General features: G+C 50.7%; 1 protein-coding gene and 1 long non-coding RNA gene across 9 annotated transcripts in view; both read left to right on the top strand.

Annotated features, from left to right (window-relative positions):
- The window catches only part of UBR4 (ubiquitin protein ligase E3 component n-recognin 4), a 139,763-nt gene extending 118,503 nt beyond the window's left edge, over positions 1-21,260 (top strand). For 5 of the 8 annotated variants that reach the window (XM_082229603.1, XM_082229599.1, XM_082229602.1 and 2 more), the window contains 16 exons: positions 844-931; positions 1,975-2,120; positions 4,385-4,492; positions 4,749-4,868; positions 8,232-8,422; positions 9,279-9,452; positions 10,087-10,186; positions 11,777-11,995; positions 12,613-12,726; positions 13,877-14,019; positions 14,325-14,450; positions 14,710-14,904; positions 17,467-17,691; positions 19,660-19,750; positions 20,385-20,547; positions 21,076-21,260. In XM_082229603.1, coding sequence (XP_082085729.1) covers positions 844-931; positions 1,975-2,120; positions 4,385-4,492; positions 4,749-4,868; positions 8,232-8,422; positions 9,279-9,452; positions 10,087-10,186; positions 11,777-11,995; positions 12,613-12,726; positions 13,877-14,019; positions 14,325-14,450; positions 14,710-14,904; positions 17,467-17,691; positions 19,660-19,750; positions 20,385-20,547; positions 21,076-21,140 — 2,268 coding nt within the window. In that variant the 3' untranslated portion in view covers positions 21,141-21,260. The remainder of the gene's footprint in view (positions 1-843; positions 932-1,974; positions 2,121-4,384; positions 4,493-4,748; positions 4,869-8,231; positions 8,423-9,278; positions 9,453-10,086; positions 10,187-11,776; positions 11,996-12,612; positions 12,727-13,876; positions 14,020-14,324; positions 14,451-14,709; positions 14,905-17,466; positions 17,692-19,659; positions 19,751-20,384; positions 20,548-21,075) is intronic. The other 3 variants (XM_082229604.1, XM_082229601.1, XM_082229600.1) reach the window with 1 other exon arrangement.
- On the top strand, positions 17,698-17,989 carry LOC309536581. Its single transcript, XR_014221644.1, has 2 exons — positions 17,698-17,879; positions 17,931-17,989. It is a non-coding gene; the product is annotated as an uncharacterized lncRNA (long non-coding RNA).
- Positions 21,261-25,785: the final 4,525 nt, after the last annotated feature.

Genomic DNA, 25,785 nt, shown 5'->3' with positions numbered 1-25,785 from the left:
TTGACTTCCAAAAACGTTCGGAAACCAAAGAGCAGCTTCTGATTGGCTGCAGGAAGCTCCTGCAGCCAATCAGAAGCCCCGTCAGATGTTCGGCTTCCAAGAATGGTTCGCAAATCAGAACACTCACTTCCGGGTTTGCAGCGTTCAGGAGCCAAAACCTTCGGGAACTAAGCTGTTTGAAACCCAAGGTACAACTGTAAATTTGTTTCTTGGGAGTCGGGCCTTTGACCCGTCAAGATGAGTACTGTCTACCCTGACTGTCAGCAGCCCTCTAAGGAAGCGTTTCTCCTGCTTTCTCTGCCCCTGCAGCTCTCTCTAGCTAACTAGATATGCCAGGGATTGGTCTGAGGCTGTAAAGAGGCAAGACGACTCAGGCTTCCCTAGGCATGAATTAACCCTGCTGCCGCCCTGCATCTTGTTTCATTGCGGAGTGGGTCATAATCCTGCTTTTCCTCTGCCGTGCCCCTTTCCCCTCACCGAGAGCGAGCAGGAGGAGGGGAAGGAGCTGCACTTTCGTTCCTCTGCATTTATTCATTCAGAGGACTGCTGGATCAAAGAGCTCTCTAAGGCATGTACATAATAAAATTGTAGGCGCCTCCTGGCAGAGACCCTAAAAAGGTCTGCATTAGGGAAGCTCACAGCTGGCCGCTGGCTCCCTTCGGAGACTCTTCAGAGTGAAGCCCAGAACCTCCTGACTATCCTGACACTACTAACAGACCCCCCCCCCTCTTTTCCTGTGGGGTTAGCTCAGCCCTGGTTGGTTAAAAGGGGCTGTCCATTTAAGGCTTCTCTGGGGCTCGGCAAAGACTCCACTCTGATTCTTTCTGGCTTCTTTCTCCGCAGGGGGAGCCCATGAGGATCATTTACCGCATGCGAGGCTTACTGGGCGACGCGACAGAAGAGTTCATTGAGTCGTTGGACTCCACTACAGGTACGGCGCTTGCTTCTCCCTCGACAGAAGGGACCACCCGGAAGTCTTCAGCTGTGGGACCACAGCAGTTTGGCCAAAGGACCTACTGGCAGTGGGAGCTCTGTGGGGTTGAGGTTGCCTCCCTTGGAGAAAGTCACTTTTGCAGTCCAACTGCTTTGAACACCTCTGACCTGGCGCTGGTCTCGACAATCCTGGGTTGCATCCAGCCAAGTTCTACTCAGAACAGATCCATTGACGTGGATGGAACCATAAGTTAAGTCATGTCTGTTAGCCTCAATGGATCTACTCTGAGCAGGACTTACATTGGATAGAATGCAGCGAACCTTTGGGGGAATTGAGTGGTAAACAATCTGTGCATTGGCCACCCCTCCCTGGGAGGGAATTACCTGTGCAGAAGATCCATTGACTTCAGGTGTGGGGAACCTTTCTCCCCCACCCCCAATGTTCCTGAGCTCCAAACTCAGCCAGTGAAGCTGAATGGCGGAAGATTTAGGTTGGATAAATGAAAGTACATCTTCATTCAGTGCCTGGTTAAACTATGGAACTCACTTCCACAGGAGGCAGTGATGGGCAACCAACTTGGATAGCTTTAGAAGAGGATGGGGCAAATTCACGGGAGGATAAGGCTTATCAGTGGCTTCTGGGCACTGTGAAGGCTTTGCTTTCAAATACCAATTGCTGGAAACCGCAGAAGGAGAGAATTGCTCTTGCACTCAGGTCCTGCCTGCGGGTTTCCCATAATGGACATCTGGACGGCTACTGTGAAAACAGGATTCTGGGCTAGGTGGGCCCCATTGGGCCTTATCCAGCAAGCCTTGTGATATTCATTTGCATCAGTCCTGGCAAGCATCCCTGGCCAGGGATGATGGGAGTTGCAGCTCAGCCACCTCCAAATGGTTCCCCCCCCACACACCTGTTTAGCTGCTCTTTGGCGGAAGGGGGGAAACGTGGCCTGGCGCTGTCCCCCTTTGAGTCCTCCCCCCGCAGTGGCTGGCGTGTGCTTCCTCCCAGCTTTGTTGATGCCATTGCCTCTCTCCTGTCAGCCTCTTTCTTTTCCACAGATGAAGAGGAGGATGAGGAAGAAGTGTACAAAATGGCGGGCGTGATGGCACAGTGCGGGGGGCTGGGCTGCATGCTGAACCGCTTGACCGGCATCAAGGATTTCAAGCAAGGCCGACACCTCCTGACGGTGAGTCTCTCTCTCTCTCCCCCCCCCCCAATCGCTCCCTCTTTCTGTGTGTGTTTGTGGCCCTTTTCGGATTCATCGACAAAGGACTGAATGGGAGAACCATTTGACAAGCCTTCCCAAGGTCATCTGTTAGGTCATGGTGAGAACAGGACGCTGGACCAGATGGGCAATTGGCGTGATTCACCAGGCTCTTCTGAGGTCCTTGTGTTCTTTTGCTCACAAGAGCGCTCCCCCTAATTTTCTTTATTATTTTCTTATTTGTAACAATTACAAAAAAAGGGACGCGGGTGGCGCTGTGGGTTAAACCACAGAGCCTAGGACTTGCCGATCAGAAGGTTGGTGGTTTGAATCCCCGCGACGGGGTGAACTCCCGTTGCTCGGTCCCTGCTCCTGCCAACCTAGCAGTTCGAAAGGACGTCAAAGTGCAAGTAGATAAATAGGTACCACTCCGGCGGGAAGGTAAACGGCGTTTCCGTGAGCTGCTCTGGTTCGCCAGAAGCGGCTTAGTCATGCTGGTCACATGACCCGGAAGCTGTACGCCGGCTCCCTCAGCCAATAAAGCAAGATGAGCACTGCAACCCCAGAGTCGGCCACGACTAGACCTAATGGTCAGGGGTCCCTTTACCTTTACCTTTAACAATTACATACCACCCTTCATCCATAGATCTCAAGGCGGTTCACAGAATAAAAAAAAAGAAGAAACACCAGCCATCTTACCTGCCGCCTGCCTGTCGTTCATTAGAGCCAGTGCTCTAGTGGTTCGCGTGTTTGTTGGACTGTGACCTGGGAGACCAGAGTTTGAATCAGTCATGAAGTTCATTGGGGTGACCTGGAGCTGGTCCCCATCTCTTGGCTTCACCTATCTCACAGGGTTGTAGTGAAAACAGCTCAGTGGCAGAGCCCCTCTTTTGCATGCAGAGCTTCCCAGCAGCATCTCCAGGGAGGGGCTCCCTGCCTGAAACCCTGTGGAGCTGCTGCCAGTCTAGACACAATACTGAGCTAGATGGGCCAGTGGTCTGACTCTGTATAAGGCAGCTTCCTATGTCTTCGCATAGAACTGTAGTGTTGGAATGGACCCTAAGGGTCATCTGGTCCAATTCCCTGCAATGCAAGAATCTTGCCCACACCCGTCCCTGGGGCCATCTTGAGAACTTCAGCATCAGGCCCCCCTCCCCCTATAAAATCTTTAAACAGCTCAGGACTGCAATACCTCAAGGCCCACCTCTTTCCATATGAACCTACTTGAGATCATTTTCTTCTGAGGCCCTCCTTCGTGTGCCTCCTCAAAAGGTCTGGAGGGTGGCAACATGAGAACGGGGCCTTCTCTGCAGTGGCTCCCCATCTGCGGAATGCTCTCCCCAGGGAAGTTCACCTGGTGCCTTCATTACACACCTTTAGGCGCCAGGCAAAAAGGTTCCTTTTTCATCAGGCCTTTGGTTGATCCAATTTACATCCTATTCCCTTTTAAAATGTTTTTCGGGGGGTGGTGGAGGCAAATGGGTGGTTGTTTTTATTTTTATTAGGCATTTTGTGGTTTTATATCTTGATTTTATTCTGTGAACCACCCTGAGACCCCCCGGGTATAGGATGGTAAAAAAGGTAAAGGTAAAGGGACCCCTGACCATCAGGTCCAGTCGTGGCCTACTCTGGGGTTGCAGCGCTCATCTCGCTTTATTGGCTGAGGGAGCCAGTGTACAGCTTCTGGGTCATGTGGCCAGCATGGCTAAGCCGCTTCTGGTGAACCAGAGCAGTGCACGGAAACGCTGTTTACCTTCCCGCCGGAGCGGTACCTATTTATCTACTTACACTTTGACGTGCTTTCGAACTGCTAGGTGGGCAGGAGCAGGGACTGAGCAACGGGAGCTCACCCCGACGCGGGGATTTGAACCGCCGACCTTCTGATTGGCAAGTCCTAGGCTCTGTGGTTTAACCCACAGCGCCACCCGCGTCCCATAGGATGGTATATAAATTCAATAAATAATAATAATAACAACAACAATCACCTGATGCCACAAGCCAGGACGGTGATGATGAGGGGCACGACTTTGCCTTGGCTTGCATTGCCTGCAGTTCCTCCCCTTGACCAGAAGGTGGTGCAGGGAGCCAGTGCCTGATCTGCAGGGCTCCCAGCAGGGAGAACCCAGAGCACTCAAGAGATGCAAGCGAGCTAGGGGGGCACAAAGTGAGGAGCAGTTTCCTCATTGGGGTTGACGCTGGTCCTAAAATTTGTGAAGGCGACTTCTCACGTCTCCCCCTCCACACAGGTGCTGCTGAAACTCTTCAGCTACTGTGTCAAAGTGAAGGTTAACCGTCAGCAGCTGGTGAAGCTGGAGATGAACACTCTCAACGTCATGCTGGGGACCCTCAACCTGGTAAGGCAGAGCCTCCTGCCATCGGGAGATGGGGGGAAATACGGGGTGGCTGGGCTCCCTCTCTGTTCCCGGAGCCGCCTTCCCACTCCCTGGCCACATCAAGAGCGGTTTCCGTAATTGTTCAGCCACGCTGCCCTCCCTTACCTGTGTGTTACGCCACGCTGGCCTGGGAGGGGGAGGCTGGCACCAGTTGGGCGGCTTCTTGGAGGGTCGGGGCACGGGCTGCTGTGACGCTTCTCGCCACCCTTCTCGTCAGGCTCTCGTGGCCGAGCAGGAGAGCAAAGACAGCGGAGGGGCAGCTGTGGCCGAGCAGGTGCTCAGCATCATGGAGATCATCCTGGATGAGTCCAACGCAGAGCCACTAAGTGAGGACAAGGTGAGTGTTTGCACGTGGGAGGAGTGGGGGCGAGGGGGAGCTTTGCGGTTTCTGCATCCAGGGAGCGGATTTCATTCCTCCCCTCCCTTGATCCTCTTCACTGTTGTTCCGATTTTGTATGCTCCTTGGTGGCAGAGGCCTGCCTGCGTAGCAGTACAGTGGTGCCTCGCAAGACGAAATTAATCCGTTCCGCGAGTCTCTTCGTCTTGCGGGTTTTTTCGTCTTGCGATGCACGGCTATTAGCGGCTTAGCGGCTATTAGCGGCTTTAAGAAAAAGGAAACAAACTCGCAAGACATTTCGTCTTGCGAAGCAAGCCCATAGGGAAATTCGTCTTGCGGAACGACTCAAAAAACGGAAAACTCTTTCGTCTTGCAAGGCATTCGTCTTGCGAGGTACCACTGTATTTGCTTGTATTTTGCCCATCTCTCTTTAGGAACTCTTGATTCGCCAGAGACACAGGCAGCATTGCCCAAATCAGGGATAGAGAGCCAGTGGTCCTCCAGATGTTTTTGGGATGCAGTTCTCATCGTCCCTGGGCTGCTGGGATTTGGGGTCCCAGGAACATCTGGAGGGTCACAGCTGGCTCCTCACTCCTGGTCTAAATAACAATTTCTTCATGGCTCTGTTGAGCAGCATACAGAGACAGGTGGAATTAGCATTGTTGTGGGCAGCTGTGGGTTGGAGTCGAGGGAAATTCCAGCAGGTGCCCAGGGCCCCCACAGTCCACAGGATCCAGAAAGCTGTTCCAGGACAAGCAGGAGGTGCAAATTACAAATACAATTGCAAGACGTGTCTGTGCCAGGACCCTTCCAAGGCAATCTCTCGTGCCCTCCCTGCCCCACCTCTCCATTCCAAAAGCTCTTATTATTCCACTATCAGTTCCATTATTATTATTCCTCTGTTGGGGATCACTAATAGCTGAGAGCTGCTCCTGTCTTTCTGGGCTGGGGGTTAAGAAGGGATCTGACCCTGAGGGGGTTTTAATGGCAGTCGCAGGAAGTCTGGCATCCGTCGGCCTTCGGGTAGATTGACAGAACTGCTCTGTTATTGGCCTCCTGGGAAAGAGCTTAAGAGTGCCATTTCTCCAATGCCTTTGTGGTGCCAGAAAACTGCTTGTGTTCCTCCCACGAGGACGTATGTTTAGGAAACGATGGCAGGATCTGCAGTGGACAGCTTTTTCATTGACCCTGCGTGAGTGCCTGCTCTCAGGGTTCCTTCCAAAGGGGGTCCTGTTGTGTCTCTGCATCATCTGTAATCGGACCCTATAGTCACTCCCTTGAAGAGGCTATGCAGCTGCCTCTCTGTGTTGCCCTTCAAAGGGGAGTCTGGAAATACACTGGTTCTTCTAGCCAAATAAAAACGTACAGCATCATGCAAAGTGATAAGATTTATTGCAGTCTGCAGAAAGCATAAAATGGCCCAGAAGAATTCTCCAAATCCTGGACCCAGGGCTTAGGTTACAAAGACACTTTATAATGTTTTCCCATCCATGATTCCCGTGTGCCCAGTCCTTTCCAAGGCTCCAATTGGTCATCTGAGCACATGGACAGGTCATGAACACCTCATGCTTACTTTTCATTGGTCTAAGAAATATGCTTCTACCTACTATACAATATCATAACCGCACATTGCTTTAAAACAAAGGTATAAATCCACCCATTCTTCTGTCTCCTGCAAAATGTTGCATTTTTAGTACTCTATTACATGGAGCATCTAGTCTTTTCAAAGCCACCTTGCCTCTCTGTTATGCAAAATTGATTAAGACTGAGAGGCCCAGCAGAGGCAGAAATACAGTTTATAATTCATTTAATGGGGCTGCAGGAAGGAAAAAAGAAAATAGTTTTTCCTTTGGAGGTGAGAAACAACTGAAACTTATTTCTCAGTTCTACACAAGGACATTTTGATAAGTGTGAGGAGCAATTACATTAGACCTAAGTATAAAAGGGACGTGGGTGGTGCTGTGGACTAGGACTTGCCGATCAGAAGGTTCGAATCCCCGCAACGGGGTGAGCTCCTGTTGCTCAGTCCCTGCTCCTGTCAACCTAGCAGTTCGAAAGCATGTCAAAGTGCAAGTAGATAAATAGGTACCGCTCCGGCGGAAAGGTAAACTATGTTTCCGTGCGCTGCTCTGGTTCGCCAGAAGCGGCTTAGTCATGCTGGCCACATGACTCGGAAGCTGTACGCTGGCTCCCTCGGCCAATAAAGCAAGATGAGCGCTGCAACCCCAGAGTCGGTCACGACTGGACCTAATGGTCAGGGGTCCCTTTACCTTTACCTAAATATAAAAACAAACACATCTCTGCCAGATAGTGTGTCTGCTTTCTTTCACTATTAATTAGCGAGCGAACGTGGCTTCAGGCTAGTTGACCTTCTTGCAATCTTTCAACACCTGGCAATATTAGAATCATTTTGCAAAGCAAGCCAGCTTCTTATATGTGGGAAGAAACATAGGGCTTATATTTTCAATAAAAACTAAAAAAGCATGAAGAAACAAGGGGTCATTGGGGCTACACTGGAAGGAGGCTAGCCAACCTTTAGATAAATGAGAGCGATTGGAAGACGTGTTCAGAACACAGAGGTCCAATAGTTCTTGACCTTCCCTTTGACCATACTAGCATGGTCAGTAGCAGGGGTTAGAAACTAGAAGTTCCCTGGGTCGGAGCTGACCCTCTGGAGCAGGCACACTTATGGCATAGTAGGGTTGAGCCATGGGCCCACCCCTCCCTTCTCAGAGTTAGCCCCCAGGGGATATTGCTGGCTGACCAGGGTCTTGAGGTCACAATAGCTGGGCCTGACCAGCCTCTGACCCTCTTCAGCAGCACTCAGGACTGTTGAACTGTATCTTGCCATGAGCTGAAGGACATCCAGGAACTCCCTAGTGAGGCTGGAGGTTTGGCTCTTCCCTCCCCCCCCCAAAAAAAAAAATGATGCCAGGCCTTCCCTTGTTGCCTGCCTAAATGGGATTTTTTTTCTTTTCAGCCTGCTGTGTTCATTGGGACACTTGTTTTGTCACTAATAAATTGGTTTCAGGGAGCGTTTCTTACAGAGACTTGATGGTGAATCATCCGAATGAATCCAGGACAGGACAAAAATCCTAAGAGAGTTGGCTTTGCCGGATCAGGGAGTGGTCAGGGGGGTTATCGGAGGGGGAAGCTAGGTGTTGTCCTGAAGGCGTTGAGAATAGAGGGAGAGCAGCAGAAACGGAGGAAGAGGGAATTTCCAGGGAGCAGGGAGGTTGAGCGATTGCGGGGGGCGGATTTGAGAAGCTGCGCTGTAAATGAGGTGTGGGGCAGGGAGAAGCGTGTCTCAAGGCAGATAGACTCCGGGTGTCTTGACTGACGGGCCATTTCCCCCCTCCGCAGGGCAACCTCCTCCTCACGGGAGACAAGGTCCAGCTGGTGATGCTGCTGGACCAGATCAACAGCACCTTCGTCCGCTCCAACCCTAGCGTCCTGCAGGGCCTGCTCCGCATCATCCCTTACCTGTCCTTTGGGGAGATGGAGAAGATGCAGATCCTGGTCGATCGCTTCAAGCCCTACTGCAGCTTCGACAAGTATGCCTCCCTGGGAACCCTGAACCAAACTCTCCTGCCCTCTCCTGTTCTTTGAGTTTTTTAAGTGTGCAAAATAAATTAGGGTGCTGCTGGTTTGCAAGGGCTCTGCTTGTCAGAGGTGCAGCTCTGCTTAATCTCTGCTTCCAGGCTGGCCTCAAAGCTCCCAAGACTCTGCGCAGCCTAGCACAGAATCCCCCCAACTGGGTGCCCTTCAGATATTTTGGACCATGCCATCCAGGCTGGGGTGGGGGCATTGTAGCCCCAAACTCTGAAGGGGCACCAGGCTGGTCTTAAACAGTTGGGTTGTGTACAGGAGTCTCTGTATGTTACACAAGAAAAGGTATGTTTTATGCATTGTACAAAGATGTGCTTAATTTTGACTTCCTCTACTTGCCGTTGAGGGTGGGAAAGGACAGAAGCCCCTCCCCACGACTGCTGGATATCTTTGTATAATTTCAAGCATAGCTTCACCCTCTTGAGAACTAGAAACTTGGCACCACTCTTTCCTTTTTGACAAAAGATCTTCAGTGTCCTTTTGTTGTGCTTTTAATGCGCATTTCGTGGGTGTTGCAGCAATTAATGCTAGAAAACAGTGAGCAAAAGACTATTTCAATTTCCTATTAATATTTTACTCACTTTGAGTTGCTTTGGGTTGCCTCTCGGACCAACAAGTGGCATAGAAATAAAAAGGGACCAGAGTTCTTTTTACAAGCTCAGCTCTGCAAAAAGCAGCCCCAGAGGCTAGAATCAGAGGGTGCAGATGGTTTGTGACTTAGCTTTATTTAGAGCGGAGAATCTGAGCTCGGATTGGCCCCCTGACAGCCTTTGTGAGTCTCTTGCCTCTTTTCTCCTCCAGGTATGATGAGGAACATAGTGGGGATGACAAGGTCTTCCTGGACTGTTTCTGCAAAATAGCAGCTGGCATCAAGAACAACACTAATGGGCATCTCCTGAAAGACCTCATCCTCCAGAGCGGGATCACGCAGAACGCCCTCGACTACATGAAGAAGCACATCCCCAGTGCCAAGAAGTGAGAGTCGTGCGGGAGGATGGAGGCGATTTGTGGGTGGCAGTTCACTGGGACGAGCCCCTTCTGTGTTGGGGCATTGCCCTTTCCCTGAGTGTGCCCAGTTTGCTGCTGCCTTGCAGAGCTAATGTGAAGATAGAAAATCCCAAGCTTTGCCTTCCTTTAAGAAAACAAAATATTGGGGTTTAGGTGGCAGGGAAATATCTCAGCCTTGAGGCCATTGGGAGCTGCTGCTGCCAGTCAGAGCAGAGAACACTGGGCTAGGTGGACCCAGTTCTGGATAAGGCAGCACTGAAGGTTACCTGGACCCTTGACACTGTGCTAGCTCCCAGGGAAGCAACTGCAGGTCTCTGTCTCACCCGCCACCCCTGGCCAAGTCATTTTCTCGGGGTGTTTGGAGCTCAGCCACATGAAGCATGATTTCAGGCAAAAGGACCCCACTGTGGAAATTGAGGTGGTTCATTCTTTTTGAGAGTGTCTGAATTGCCTTAATTTGGGGAGCGGGTGGGGAGAGCCGCCTTTGCAGCATGAGTGTGTGAGCCACGCAGCGGGGCTGGGGTGGAGTAATCCAGGTCTTGGTGCTGATATTGACAGCTGCTTTTCAAACGCTTTCTCTTTTCCAATCTTCTCTCGGCAGTTTGGATGCCGATGTGTGGAAGAAATTCCTCTCCCGGCCGGCCCTTCCTTTCATACTCCGGCTGCTCCGAGGTCTCGCCACGCAGCACCCCCCAACACAGGTGAAAGAGATGTCTTCTACTCACCCACCCCCCTGGCCCATGAGTCTAATCTGGTCTCCATGTACATCAGGTTTAGGCATATACATGGTGCCTGAACCTAGGGGCTGATTCCAGGCACAGCTGCCTTCTCCTAAGTGTGAGACAAAGGCAAAGGGCTCTTTAAGCCCAGCCCTTACGGAGGCATTTTGGGCCTCAGGTGTGGGTGTGGGAGTGTTGCTTGCGTCTAGAGTGGGAATGATCCAGCAATAATGGAGCTACATCAGTTCACCAAAGGAAAACATCCCAAAGTGTGCTACAGAACAGTGGATCCCAAATGGTGGTCCACAAGTGTCATTCGGATGCATTGCAGTGTGTCTTGGAATTCTAATTGTAATACAGTAAGATTGTACAGTGGTACCTCGGGTTAAGTACAGTGATGCCTCGCAAGATGAAAAGAATCCGTTCTGTGATTCTCTTTGTCTAGCGGTTTTTTCGTCTTGCAAAGCAAGCCCATTGACGGATTAGCAGATTAGTGCTATTAGTGGCTTTTAGCGGCTTATCTGCTGATCGGATCAGCTGATAAGCGGCTTAGCGGCTTAGAAAAAGGGGGGAGGGGGGAAAAACCAGCAGGAACTCGCAAGACATTGTCGTCTTGCGAAGCAAGCCCATAGGAAATTCGTTTTGCGAAGCACCTCCAAAACAGAAAACTCTTTCGTCTAGCGAGCTTTCTGTCTTGTGAGGCATTCGTCTTGCGGGGCACCACTGTACTTAATTCGTTCCGGAGGTCTGTACTTAACCTGAAACTGCTCTTAACCTGAAGCACCACTTTAGCTAATGGGGCCTCCTGCTGCCGCTGCACCGCCAGAGCACAATTTCTGTTCTCATCCTGAAGCAAAGTTCTTAATCTGAAGCACTATTTCTGGGTTAGCGGAGTCTGTAACCTGAAGTGTATGTAACCCAGGTACCACTGTATTGCAGGGGGTTGGTCTCCGGGACCCTTCCAATTCTGTGATTCTAGCAATACAATATATATGAAATAAAAGCAGCAACAGTACATCACACAGCTGCTAGTGCAGCACATTGCAGTTACTACAACAGGCAGAAGAAAACAATTGTCTGGTCCGCCAAGATCCTCAGCAGTTTTCATGTGGTCTGGGGCTGGGGGTGGGGAGAACAAGTTTGGGAACTTCTGCCTTAGAATGGTCTTCTTCCAGTAAACGAGATGCTCTTGAAGAAGAGCGATACGGTTTTGAAAGGGGAAAATTTGAAGTGTTCCATTGGTGCTCCTCCAATGTGCTCCTCCAAGGTGTTGCAGGGGCTTCTGCCACATCCCTCTCTCTCTTGGCTGGTGTAACTGGAACGCTCTGTATGTCATACGCAAACTTACGCCAATTTAATCGATCCATTACTCAGTTGCTTAAAATTCACTTTGCTCTTAATTAGGTGGCATCCCTGGAGGTCTGGGTGCCTTTTTGTACTATACTGTGCTCGAAAGACGGACAATTTTTTAAGAGCAAAGCTGTATCTGGTGTAGAGGGGGAAAGAGCATAGGAGGTTTCCTCACCCTCCTGTCCTCTTTGCCCACTGTGTTAACGTCTGCTCCCTGAACAGGTGCTCATTGGGACCGACTCGATCACGACCCTGCACAAGCTGGAGCAAGTCTCCAGTGACGAAGGGATTGGGACGCTGGCCGAGAATCTCCTGGAGGCCCTGCGGGAGCATCCAGAGGTGAACAAGAAGATTGACGCTGCCCGGAGAGAGACGCGAGCGGAGAAGAAGCGCATGGCCATGGCGATGCGCCAGAAAGCGTTGGGCACCCTTGGCATGACGGTAAGAGCAGAAGCAGAGCCAGCTGCATCTAGCAGAGCATCCTGTTCTCACAATGACCAGCCAGATGCCACGATCGGGAGCTGGTATTCAGAAACATTACTGCTTCCAGCTTTGGAGGCCAAGCATAGCCATTGTGGCAGCCATCCGAAGCCTTTTGTCTAATCCTCTCTTGAAGCCTTTTAAGTTGGTGGCCATCACTGTCTCCTGTGGGAGAGAGTTCCGCAGTTTAACTCTGCACAGCATGAAGAAGTCCTTTAATCTCTCCTGAGTCTTCCAATGTTCAGCTCCATTGGATGTCTACGAGTTCTAGCAATGGCTGGCTCTTTGGGTGCTGCCATTTAATCCGGCCGGACCAGTGGCTGTTCAGGTCCCACTTGTTAGGGGAGATTTAAGCGGAGAGGCAGGAGGGCAACCCAGTCCTAGCCAAGGGAAACCGCGGCTGTTTTATCACGGCCATAGCAGCAACCATAAGGTCAAGGACACATTTTCAAATGCGAAACTTTCCATGCCTTGTGATGGCCCTCTTCCTCCAACCCACACGACCATTTTTAATTCCCCCGCCCCCCCCCCAAACCCGGCTTTTCTCCTCGATAACCTTGCTGTGCTGGATCTTTCAGACCAACGAGAAGGGCCAGGTGGTGACAAAGACAGCGCTGCTGAAGCAGATGGAGGAGCTGATTGAGGAGCCGGGCCTCACCTGTTGCATCTGCAGGGAGGGCTACAAGTTCCAGGTAGGCCTTGGGGGTGAAGTGGGGAGTCGGAGCCTGGCAGTTTCACCCAGTCACGCTGTTTCATGCATATGCATATGTCTGCATATGCACATTTCATTGCAGCCGTATTTCCAAGGTGCTGGGCAGCTGAGCGACATCCATAGTCGTGCAGGTCTACACTGAATTGCTGGGTGTTGGACCAGATGACCCTTTGGGGCCACTCCAAGTCTACAATTCTGTGACTCTCTACCAGAGGTTCCCAAACTCACTTGTCCATCTCAGTGCCCCCCTAGAAATCTGCCTTCTTTAAGTGAACAAACATAAAGATGCGGTGACAAATTTTGCGTTCTTTTATGTATCTCTATTTCTACCTATGTCCGACAACATAGTAAAGAAAGATGTTGTTGTAGATAAGACATGCTGAAGCTTGAAATTATAAAATTGTTTATTAAAATCAACTATGGCGACATTCACATCACACACAGAATATTTAGATAACAAAGTATAATAATAAAATGAAAATTACAAATAACCTTTAAAACGATCCTAGTGAGAAAGATGAACCGGGGGTGGCTCTAGACACAGGTTAAAAACACTATAAATAAGTCAGAAATTAAATCATTACAACGAAAGAAAAATAAAGCCTATGTAAAAATCCATATAAATTCCTATTTGCTCTCTGGTGTTGCATGCTTATAACGCATTCAAAAGGTATTATTGTGATGAATGTGGCTGAGTCCCTGGTGCGCCAAATAGGCAGGCAAGCTGCGACCCACTTCCTGGGCCTGAGTGAAGCTGAAAAGGGTTCACCCATGCCCTGGAAAACCCCTCTCTTCCAGCACAATTGTCAGATCCAGGGGAAGTGTTGTCAATCCGCAGCAGTGCCCGGCCTAGTGGTAAATGCCATTGCAGAGCAGATGAAACATGTACAAATGGTTTTTCAAAACGTTCTTCTTTTTATGTTTCTACTGCCCTCTTATTTTTATTCACTGCCCCCTGATTGCACCCGAGGCTACTACTGCCCCCCCCGATTGTTCCAGCTCCCCCGGGGGGATGTATCGCCCACTTTGGAAGGCCAAAGAGAAAACGGCAGCTGTTTCTGTGCAGCTTTTCCACATTCGAAGCTTGGTGCCTTGGGTTTTCCGTCACAGCTTCTGTTTTCTCCCCACAGCCAACAAAGGTCCTGGGCATCTACACCTTCACCAAGCGAGTCGCCCTGGAGGAGTTTGAGAACAAGCCTCGGAAGCAGCAGGGCTACAGCACTGTTTCGCACTTTAACATTGTCCACTACGACTGTCACCTGGCAGCTGTGAGGTGGGTCTGAGTTTCCCTCTGGGCCTGAGAGCTCCTTTGCATCTTGGCCGCAAAGCCATGCCTGATCTGCTGGGGGTTCGGTTTAGCCTGGGGAAGAATCCCATCAGCTGCAGCTTTGGTAATGAGCTAACCAACAATACTTTAATGTATGCCCTAGTTGGTAAGCTGCAGGGTTTGTGGTCTCTGTGTGTGTAATATTTAAGGCTTCGGGACTGAGGCAGTCACCAGCTTTGCTCTACAGGGAAGAGGTTTGCAGGGAAAGGGACTTTCCCTGACTGATAATGACCTTGCTTTTACTCCTGCAGGTTGGCACGTGGGCGCGAGGAATGGGAGAGTGCAGCCCTGCAGAATGCCAACACCAAATGCAACGGCCTCTTGCCGGTGTGGGGGCCCCATGTCCCGGAATCGGCCTTTGCCACCTGCTTAGCCAGGTGAGTCTGAGGAGCTGCCCTTTTGCCGGCTGTTCTGTCGGGGTCAGCAGTCTCTTGCTTCAAGTGCCTTCTTCCCACCAGCTTGTAGGGGAAGAGGGCCTGATTTCTTGGACTGTACCATCCTAACACAACCTTTTCAGAACTGTATCTGTATTTTGCCCTTTCCTTAACCCTCCAGCTTCTCTTGGAAAGCCAAGAGGCTTTCCTGGGCCTCTTGTGAGATCTGCAGCTTAACCTGGTGTTGGTTTCCTTCCCGTAGGCACAACACCTACCTTCAAGAATGCACAGGGCAGCGGGAGCCCACCTACCAGCTCAATGTGCACGACACCAAGCTGCTGTTCCTCCGGTTCGCCATGGAGCAGTCATTCAGCATGGACACGGGTGGCGGAGGGCGGGAGAGCAACGTCCACCTCATCCCCTACATCATTCACACGGTGCTTTATGTCCTTAACACGTCAGTACCTTTTATCTGTCTTGTCTGTGTGTGTGTGTGTGTGCATTTGTTCCCTGAGCCATTCTCCCTTGGTGGAGCAGGGCGTTGTGAGACGGGTTGCTGCTTTGAATTGCTCTGCAGATGGAGCGATAGATTTCAAGGTTTTGTTGCTCACCCCTCCCAAAGGAAGTAGGGACGTGGGTGGCGCTGTGTTCTAAACCACAGAGCCTAGGGCTTGTCGATCAGAAGGTCGGCGGTTTGAATCCCCGTGACGGAGTGAGCTCCCGTTGCTCGGTCCCATCTCCTGCCAGCCTAGCAGTTTGAAAGCGTGCTAGTGCAAGTAGATAAATAGGTAGCGCTCCAGCGGGAAGGTAAAAGGCATTTCCATGCGCTGCTCTGGTTCATCAGAAGCGGCTTAGTCATGCTGGCCACATGACCTGGAAGCTGTACGCCAGCTCCCTCGGCCAATAAAGCAAGAGGAGCACCGCAACCCCAGAGTCGGCCACGACTGGACCTAATGGTCAGGGCTACCTTTACCTTTTAGGTAAAGGTACCTTTTAGGTACCTTTTAGGGACGCGGGTGGCGCTGTGGGCTAAAGCCTCAACGCCTAGGGCTTGCCGATCGAAAGGTCGGCGGTTCGAATCCCCGCGGCGGGGTGCGCTCCCGCTGCTCGGTCCCAGCGCCTGCCCACCTAGCAGTTCGAAAGCACCCCCGGGGGCAAGTAGATAAATAGGTACCGCTTACCAGCGGGAAGGTAAACGGCGTTCCGTGTGCGGCTCTGGCTCGCCAGAGCAGCGATGTCACGCTGGCCACGTGACCCGGAAGTGTCCCCGGACAGCGCTGGCCCCCGGCCAATAGATGTGAGATGGGCGCACAAACCCCACAGTCTGTCAAGACTGGCCCGTTCGGGCAGGGGTACCTTTACCTTTACCTTTACCTCCCGAAGCAAGCTTAGCGGCCTGCACTGGCATGAGCCCTGTCTGTGGATCAGGCTGGAAGGAGTGACCCATCCGGGAATACCGTCCATCCGCTGAGGAGAAGACACCTTCAGATTAAATCCTGTGGTCCTTCCTGTAGTGTGATCCTTGTGTAGTTTGGGTATATAGGCTTCTCTACAAAGGGTAGGACTCGAATCTGGTGCCCTGTTTCTGGCCCCACCCCATGCCACTGGCACGTAGCCTCTGCGAGTTTGCCCAGAAAGGAATGTGGCTGTGAGGTCGAAAACAGTTTGCCACCCCTGTTCTTTGGTGCGATGTTGATGTATGTGCCTAAACTCCTTTGGGGAGGAGGGTCCAGAGCTCACTGTGAGAATGCCTGCTTTGTGTGCCTGAGATCCCAGTCATTCAGGGCTTGGGAATGGAGAGGTCTTGGGAGAGCTGCTGGTCAGGAGCAGGGCCAGCCCAAGACATGCTGGCACCCGAGGCAAACCCAAAAAAGGCAGGTGTCCCATCAGGAAAGAAAGGGCGAGTGAATGAAGATCTGCTTCTGGAACAAGGGGGTGCGCGGGGGGAGACCAATAGTGCCTTCTATTGGCAGAGAGGTCGCTGTGGAGGTGCTGCAACTATTGCTGCCACTGCAGCAGCAGCGAGTAATGCATTCATTGGAGGCTGGATCTGTTGCCCCTGTGGATCTTGCTGCCCACTTCAATTTGCCTTAGCGGTGGATCAGCCCTGGGGAAGAGAATCATAGAATCATAGAGTTGGAAGAGACCACAAGGGCCATCGAGTCCAACCCCCTGCCAAGCAGGAAACACCATCAGAGCACTCCTGACATATGGTTGTCAAGCCTCTGCTTAAAGACCTCCAAAGAAGGAGACTCCACCACACTCCTTGGCAGCAAATTCCACTGTCGAACAGCTCTTACTGTCAGGAAGTTCTTCCTAATGTTTAGGTGGAATCTTCTTTCTTGTAGTTTGGATCCATTGCTCCGTGTCTGCTTCTCTGGAAGCGGACACTATGCCAAGAGTCGGCAAGGTTTACCTCGGCCGGGCCAGTTCGCTCCAGCGGAGATCCCTCCATGGGCCGGATTGCGTGCGATTTCTGGCGTCTGCGCAGATGCGATTTCGGTGCCGCAGAAGCACATCCCTGCACCGCGCTGGCTTAGCGCAGTGCGCAGGGACTTGCTGAGCAGTTCAGTGGCTCAGTTCAGTGGCGGCTTGTGGGCTGGTTAAACAACCCCTGTGGGCCGCTTGTGACCCATGGGCCTTAGGTTGCGACCCCTGGAGTATGCTAAGGGGACCTATGTTCAGGTTTGATACATATGAAGGCGGATCTAGGCTTAGCCTGTGAAATGAAATGATATCTGGTTGGATGGGGGCAGGCAGGCATGGGGGCATTTTGTTCTGCTTTTTGTCTCATTAGCTTGGCGTATCTCAGCCCTGGTTCTTGACACTGGAGGGAAAGCCTCAATGATATATTGTTGGGTAGTGTAGCCCTTATAGGAGGCCGCTGCAGGCTTCTGATAGACCAATGTGAGAACGGGATGCTGGACAGACTGATCTGGCAAGCTCTTCTTATGTTGAAGGGTTTCTTCTTCCCCCTGCTGTTCAAAGTGCATCGCTTCTGTCTCTGCTTGACTTCCAGAACACGAGCAACTTCTCGAGAAGAGAAGAACCTGCAGAGCTTCCTGGAGCACCCCAAGGAGAAGTGGGTGGAGAGTGCCTTCGAGGTGGACGGGCCTCATTATTACATCGTCATGGCGCTTCACATCCTGCCCCCGGAGAGGTGGAAGGCGATGCGCATCGACATTCTCAAGCGGCTGCTGGTGATCTCTCACGCTCGGGTGGTGTCGCCAGGGGGAGCGAGCAGGTATGGGGCTGTCCACACCCATCCACCCACCCCTTTCCCTCTCCTCTCTCTGTGCTGCAGAGAAAACAGCCGGTTCCTTCCCTTCCCACCCCCAGAGAATGGTCCTATAGGGTAACAAAGGCAGGCTCGTTGGATTGGGACCCTTGGACATGACTTGGCTACGCAGCCTTTGCCTTCTGCATTAGAGGGTGATGTGGAGTTACAGTCTGAAACATCTGGAGGGTCCCTGGCTGGCAAAGGATGGTTTTGATGATCAAACAAAATTTTCTTCTCCTTAAAAATCAGCATCTTTTTTTTTTTTTTTTTAAAGCTGAATTTCCAATAGTTTCTGGAAGAGTCGAGAACAACACGCAAGGTTTTGATGGATGCTGTTGGATACTCTCTTTCCCTATGTTGGTTCAGGTCTTGGCGCCCCCTTCAGGCACACAGGAGAATTAGTTGTAGTTGACATTGACTCTAAGTGAGCTGGGCCTGCTGTAAATCCCGGGAGGAGCCTGACCTCTTCTCCTTCCTCCTCTCTTTGTCTGGGCCACAGAGCTGTGTCTGTTTTGCCTGCATTAAGTCTGTGGCTCAGTGCCTCCCCACACCTGGTTGCATTCTGATATATATATAAAAGGCATCAGTAAAAGAAAAGGAACTCTATATATCATGAATAAACCCGAGTAGCATACAAAACAATTTAAAATGCTAGACCTACTCAGAGTAGACCCATTGAACTTGATTGGATACAACTTTCAGAGCCTAGGAAAACTTGGCTAAACATAATAGGGTGGTCTACAGCTAAGTTCTACTCGAGTAGATGCAATGAAATTAATTACTCTAAATTAGTCATGTCCATTGATTTCAGCAGGTTGGCTCTGAGTAGGCTTAGCACTAGATAGATTTTGAGGGGCATGTAAAGGTCACTGCTGTCCCTGTCTCACAAATTACTCAAGGGAGGACACTGCAGGGGACGGGTGCTGTCACCAAGAAGGCCCAAGGGGTGGCCCTCTGGTCATTTGAAATGGCTCCAGGCTTTCTGTGTCCTCTGCCTCTGATCTCTTGTCTGTAAGAAGGAGAAAATATGTGCTGTGTATGCCTTGATCCCAGGGTCTAACCCTTTGGACCATGCCATGGCTGGATCAGCTATGTTACAGGAGAGTAAATTGAGGTGTGGGTCTTTGGAGGAGTCTCTGCCGGCCCCTTCGCTTGCTTCCTGAGAGCAGGTGCTCAGGGGTCATGATGGAAAAGCGTGCATTTTGGATGCTCTGTAATATGCGCCCAAGTGGTCTTGTAACCTTCGGGGAGGGGCTGCAGACTCCGGCATCGATTGGCTCTGCACATTTCCTGCTGCTGTAAGGGAAATCTGGCGTTTGATTCATGCCCGTTCTGGGGAAGTAGCTTTAGCCTCCCAGGGGAAGCACTTTCCTCAGGGACCGGCAGCCTGCAGTTCTCCAGCAGCCCAAGGCCTTGGAGCCCTGACATAAGCAGAGGCAGTTTGATGGCACCTCTTGCTTTGTAGCATTGACCTGCCCTTAACAAACGTTCTGAGAGTGGAGCCGGGAATCCCCTTGCAACATGACTATGGTGATTTAGGGGGCAGGGGATGCTTAACTACATGGTCTTAAGTCCTGGAGAAAATGCTTCCCCCCCCCTTTTGGGGGGGGGGGGTGGAAACGAAATTGCAGGAATTTCAGCAACAGTGCCAGGCCCCACGTTGCACAACACTTTGCAGTTGTGCCTGCGGCCGTAGTTGTAAATCGCTTTGCTGGGGAGAACAGTGGAGCGTCCCCGTCTCTCTGTGTGTTCCTTCCCTCCCTCCCTTCCTCCCTCCAGCGCCTGGCTGAGCTTGCCCCATGCATTTTCCCACATGTATTATGGATGGGCTTCTGGCTGTCGCCGCAGCCGGAGCTATTCATCAGCTGAGCTTCAGGCAGCAAAGAAAAGTGTAGCAATTAACTGCAAGGCTTGATCTTATTTTTCTAACAGGCTAACGGATAAAGCGGTGAAGGACTACTCTGCCTATCGCTCCGGCCTCCTCTTCTGGGCCCTCGTTGATCTCATTTACAACATGTTCAAAGTAAGCGAGCTTGGAACGAACTTGGTACATTTCTTCTTTTAGCAATGCTCCTCAAACCAGTGGCCTGCTTTTTCTAGGAGGCCGGCACCATCTGTCGTGCGCAGCTCCCAGGCTGAGGAATGTTGGGGGAATCCTAGTTCAGGGTGATCTAAAAGCTGAACTAAGACATTTTACATCAGTGTTCCAGGTTCTTTCGCTCTCCCCATCCCCCAGTGTCCACAATTTTTATCAGTTCTGGAGAGGTGCAGCATGTACCACTCATCTTCTTAAAAGCCTCAAAAGCCTCAGTAGACAAGATTATTGGCATCCTCTGAATAAGAATAAAAGAAGACCACAGCATAGGGACTCCCAGTTCAGTCTACTGTTGCCAACGGCAGATGGCCAGATGCTCCCTGGAAGATCCCACAAGACAACAGCCTTTCTCCAGGAGCTGGCATTCAAAGGAATACTGCTCTTGAAGCTGGAGGATCTATCTAGGCATTATTGGCTTATAACTTCTTGATAGGCCCTTCTATCAAAAGGGTTTTCCCCCTTAGGTCTGATTTCCCATTTTAAAGCCATGTTTGCCTGCTTCCTCCTTTGTCCTCCATGCTCAAGCTTCTAACCCTTCCTTCTCCTCCTCTTTCCCATCCAGAAGGTGCCTACGAGTAACACAGAGGGGGGCTGGTCCTACTCTCTGGCAGAATACATCCGCCACAATGACATGCCCATCTACGAGGCCGCAGACAAGGCTCTGAAGACTTTCCAGGAGGAGTTTATGCCTGTGGAGACCTTTTCAGAATTTCTGGATGTGGCTGGTTAGTTGCTCCAGAAAGCTCTACGTGTGTTTTATAATAACCCTGTATACTGACATGCTGCCTTTGAGTGATGGGAACCGATTCAGATGAAACCGAGATGTTTCCCACAGGGATAAAAACTCCAATGAACGTGTTCATGTGGGTAGCAGGGTTGGGAAAGGCTTGGGTAGCCTCTGCCAGTCAAGAATACAATTTGCTGGGTTAGATGGGTCATCACTGACTTGGTATAAAACAGCTTCCTGTGTATTTTGCATCTTGTGAACCAAAAGTGATTTGGATAATATAGGAGTGGGTACGTGAGCAGACAGTGAACTGCAGACCTTCCTGTGGCTACCAGCTTTTCCTGCCTCCTTGGTTTTTTGGGGACTGAAGCTGTTAAAGTGTGTGGGGGAGGCACCAATCTTCTCCATTAGTTCCTCTCCTCCCCTGGCCTCTTCACTTGCTTGCCTGAATTGGTGGCAAAGGAAGATGCTTCTAGGAATTGGTTTGCTGAATGTGCGCAGCTGATGTGCCCTTTCCTGGTTTCAGGACTGTTGTCAGAAATCAGCGATCCCGATGGCTTCCTCAAGGATCTCCTCAACTCCATCCCCTGAGCGGCTACATGAAGAGACCACAATCAGCTTGCCTCCCTGCTGTTCCTCTGTACACTGCCCGACCAGCCCACAAAGAATGTTGCAGTTACTTTATCTCCAAGCCCCTTGTCTCCCCCCTTTTCAGCTTGTTTTCTCCCGTTCACCACCGCCGGTCCACCCCTGTGCTTCTCAATGTTCTGCCTTGCGTGTTCTGCTCCGAGCCAGTGAAGGAACGTGCAAGGACTTGAATAACCCAAGCCGGCCCCAGTTAGTTCTACTGCTTCTTTGTGTGTGTGACCATTTTACCAGTCAATAAATAAGTTAAATACAACCCTGGTGGGAATGAGTTCTGCCTGCTTTGTGTTTACCACTTCCTAAGGGTTGGCTTGCCTGACATCTGTTCACTGGAAATCTTGATGTACTGACCCTTAGAAAAGTGTCTGTGCACAAAATACTTTTGCTTTACGCAAACTGTAGCTCTTGTGGTTTAACATTTTTAGTGCATGCTTGTGCAGAGGAGTGTTCTGTCGTCGCCCCCTGGGACGTCCTCACGGTCCCCTGCCAGACCCCTGGAAGTCGCCAGGTCAGATGTTGTGACTACTGAAATCAGACTTCCCTTAAAAGTCCTAACAGAACCTACAGCCTGCACCTACTAAGTATTATCAAGAACAAAAGAACTTTCCTTCTATATCCTTGTTTGAGTATATCCCCACAGGAATAACCTAGACCAGAACACAGATAGTTAATTCTTGGAACAAGTTAATGCTTTTACGCAGGAAAAAATTTCCAAGAGTTTGACTGTTGTGACAACATAATTGTCTCTCCTCCTTAATATCCATCCTACGCTTTCCCTCATTATCATCTCATTTTCTGTCTCTCAGCTGTCCTACTCAGCCAGATGCACTTCACCTGTCACTCACTTGTAACTCCGCCCAGCGTTCCACCACACTTCCCAGCCGTCCAGCATTCTTCCTCCCTCTTCCAAGTTCCACATATGAGCAGAGTTTGGAGTGCATGATCCCCACTGGCTTTCCCCCTTCCTGCTCCCCTAAGAGACATGAATAGTCTTCTGGAAGTGGACCATGAGCTGCAAGCTTTTGAACCGAGGTGTTCTTCACAAGTACACAAATAACCATTCGGAGAAATCTCATTATGTGATTTGCCAATGATAATGTTGGGTGCGGGCAGATAAGGGTAGGCGGAGGTGCCCTTTCCTGACTCACTGCTCCCTGGAAGGTTTCTGGAGGCGCCCGTTCCAGTTCTAGTTTCCTCATCCCACCCCCAAATGAAATTAATTAGCTGCCCTGCAAGGCTCTACCTTGGCCTGAAGGAAAGCATGGCATGGAGAATGAGAGTTGGGATTTTGATAACAGTTCATTGTGAGGAAGCGGGGATGTGGTGAGCTCCGATCCTGGCAAGGGCAGCTGTTTTGAAGCCCATTTTACCTGAACTGGTTAGCACCAGGCATACAACCACGTGCTGTTTTGCACTGTAATCAGCAAAAGATGAGCCCTGTGTGACGCAAGGAGCTTTCATTCTAGATTCAGCCACTGGAAGAGGAAGGGACAGCCAGGAGGATCTCTGGATCAATAAATGCACAGCCCTACAGCCTACCTTGGAGATTCAGGTGTTCTGGACCATGACTCCCATCATGCTTTGTTCTACAACATGCTGCTACATTACATGCTGGAGGTGGAGGGAAGGCATTGCCCCTTTGCTTCTACCTCTTGACCTGACTCGGCCTTCCCCAACTTGGTGCCCTCCCATCAGCCCCAGCATCCTGCGGCCATGTTGGCTGGGGTTAATGGGAGTCATAGTCAAAAACATCTGGAGGGCAGCGGGTTGACAAAAGCTGCTCTACAGGTACATTGGGCTGGGTTGCTATGGGAGGGTGAGAACTAAGGAATGAAGCCCAAAGGCTTAATGGAAGAGAGGGATTTGAAAGAATGGGTGCTGGAAAGAAGTTTCAAGCATAAGGGGCAGTGGAGACTTTGAGCCTACAGAAACAACATCCAGGGCAGGGCCACTTCTTTGCTAGTCCTACTCAGAGCAGGAAATTAATGAACCCTAGTCATGTCTATTAACTTCAGTGGGTCTACTCTGAGTAGAACTAGCACTGGATACAGCCTGGAATCTGTCCCCACCCCTGCTGGCCAACTTTGACTAGCAGGTGGGTTGTCCTGCCCACCTATTGCCTGACATCATGACCTAAAACCCCCAGGCTGCCGCTTTGTATCCTTCACAACATGTTGAGTGGATCCCCCCCTCACAGCCAGAGACAACCCCATCTACTCCTCACGGGACAGAGAGCATGCATGACTTTGTCCCAAAGGTATCCTGGAAAGAACCCTCGTCTGCTTTCATTTTGGGGTGCCCAACTTTTTGTTGATGCTGAATTGGTTTGACCTGGAGCAAGGGGAAATCCTGGCCAACGTCAGCCTTGCTCAGCTGCCCTCAACCACCGTCCTACTACGGTGCTTTTGACAGGATGTTTTCTATCTCTTACTTGCACAGGCAGATCTCTGTCTAATATCCCGTGACCCTTTCTACCAGTGGAGGAGAGCAGCTCTGTTCAGCCAGCCACTGTGGGAATGTTGGAGCCCTTCCCTGAGCACGGGGCCTGGCACTCGCTTTCCTCGGCTGCCTGCAAACTCCTTGGCAGGTCTGCAGGGATGGATCCTTGATGTGGTTTTGGCAGAGCCGGCAGGGAGATCTTAAGAGCGCTCTCCTGGCTTGTTAAACAAACTTTCACATGGCTGTGTGGCATACCAGTCACGTTTCTATCTTGCCCCGTGCGCAGGATTGCCTCACCTGGTGCAATGGATCACCCCAGGAGCAGGGCAGGCTCTTCTCTTGCAACTGATCCATGCTGGTTGGCGCCTGTGGGTTTTGCTGGGATCTGCTGCTAGTTAGCCATCAGGGTGGAGGTCGACATCTCTCTCTAAATACAAGGTGCAGGCGGGTGTGTGAATCAGATTAGCCTTTCCTCTCTTTCTCTCCTGCTTGTTCCAGGAGGAGGGAAGACTGCAAGGACCACCCGTCTCTGCTCTGCTGTCTAGATGTGCGGGGGGGGGGGATTGTTGAGCAACTACACATTGTCTTTGTCGGTTTCCTCTTCCTGAGTTGTTTCTGCATAGGAACGCAGGAAGCTGCATTATATAGCGAGTCAGACCATTGGTCTGTCTAGCTCAGTATTGTTCAGAACGGCACCTGGGACTGTCTGTGTGCAAAGCATGTGCTCTGCTACTGAGCTATGGCCCTTTACCTAAAAATAAAGATTCTTGTTCTCATTGTTCTGAATAAAGGGCTGAATTAAATGACATAAGAAGCTGTCTTATACACAGCTTCAGTGTGTGTGTGGTGTTGGGGGGGGGGCTATTGCCAGCATGGTGCTGAGGGCCTGCTGAGGTCTGGCCCTGCACAAGCAAGTTCTTTTTTTGGGGGGGGGCAGTTAAAGACATAAGGGGCAGGAAGAGAGAAAGGGTGGGTGTTGATGTGTTTCATAGTGAAGCAGGAAAAGCCAGGTCACAAAATGTTTTTCCCCTGGAAATGGGGAAGGGGCTTTGACTGCACATCAAATGGTTTGGGCCAAACCTTGCTGGGAACATTTTCTCATACGTAGTGCAGTGTCTATTCTGGGAACAGGACGGTCCTTTTCTCCCAAGTCCATTCTGAAGAGAGTGTATAGAATAGGCACTCACTTGCTAGACCCACCAAACACATGGTGTATTCCTGGATGTTTTTCTGAATGGTGCCTTCATAGGCACTTAATTAACTAACGCTGCCTTGGGGCTCTTGGAAGTTTTTCCGCCCCCACTGTTGACCATGAGATGGCTGCTTTTGGAGCAAAAACCCAGGCCAAGGTTGTGTTTCTGCAACTGTAGCAAAGGGTACCCTTGATGTTGTAGTGGCTGTAAGATAAATTGGCCCAGACCTTGAGGCGCCTCTTTCAAAAGGCCTAGTGGTGAAGGCTTTTGGTGGCAAACTATGTACCCCGTTTGTGTGTGGTGGTAAGGAGTACTTTTAATAGCCTCTATTAACAATTTTAAGAGCAGTCCCAGTTTGTAAACTTGCCTGTCATTGTCTTAATCCAGGGATTTAAAGAAAAACAAGCTCTGCGAGCCAAGCAGTTAAAACAGGGGAAAAACAGAGATTCACGGCAGGACTGAATATAACAAGTTGTAAAACAGTTTCGCCTGCTTGGTCAATATTTGCAGTGACAAAGTGCTTCGCCCATTTATATTTCAACTGGTATGATAAGCGCAGGACTGTGTGTCTGCACACGTAATGAAGGGCTTACAGCAGATGTGTATTGCCAGCTGTGTAGGTTGTTCCCAATTGGAGAATAATTGGCAGTGCCATCCATGTACAAATGTCAGCAGAGTTGTTTATTCTCCAGTCGTGTCCCCTTTGCTCTTAGAAACGCTGTCTCGAGTCATCCCCTATTTCTTTGCCTCCAGCAACTTCTCCTTTTCCATCAGATGCCTGTTTGGGATCATCTCTCCAAACCCTCGGAAATGTTGTTGTTGCCTGAAAACAGTGCCATCTGCACCAACGCAAACGCCTCAAAGGAATCAAGCTCTTTCTGGCTCAGATCACATTTGAGGAACGCCTGGCACGGTCAGGAGGATTTTAGACACAGGTCTTGCTGCAGATGATATTGGAT

Source organism: Podarcis vaucheri, assembly GCF_965113315.1.
Source record: "Podarcis vaucheri genome assembly, chromosome: 7".
NCBI lineage: Eukaryota > Metazoa > Chordata > Lepidosauria > Squamata > Lacertidae > Podarcis > Podarcis vaucheri.
Note: the sequence above shows the minus strand (reverse complement) of the source record. Positions and strands in the feature narration are given on the sequence as shown.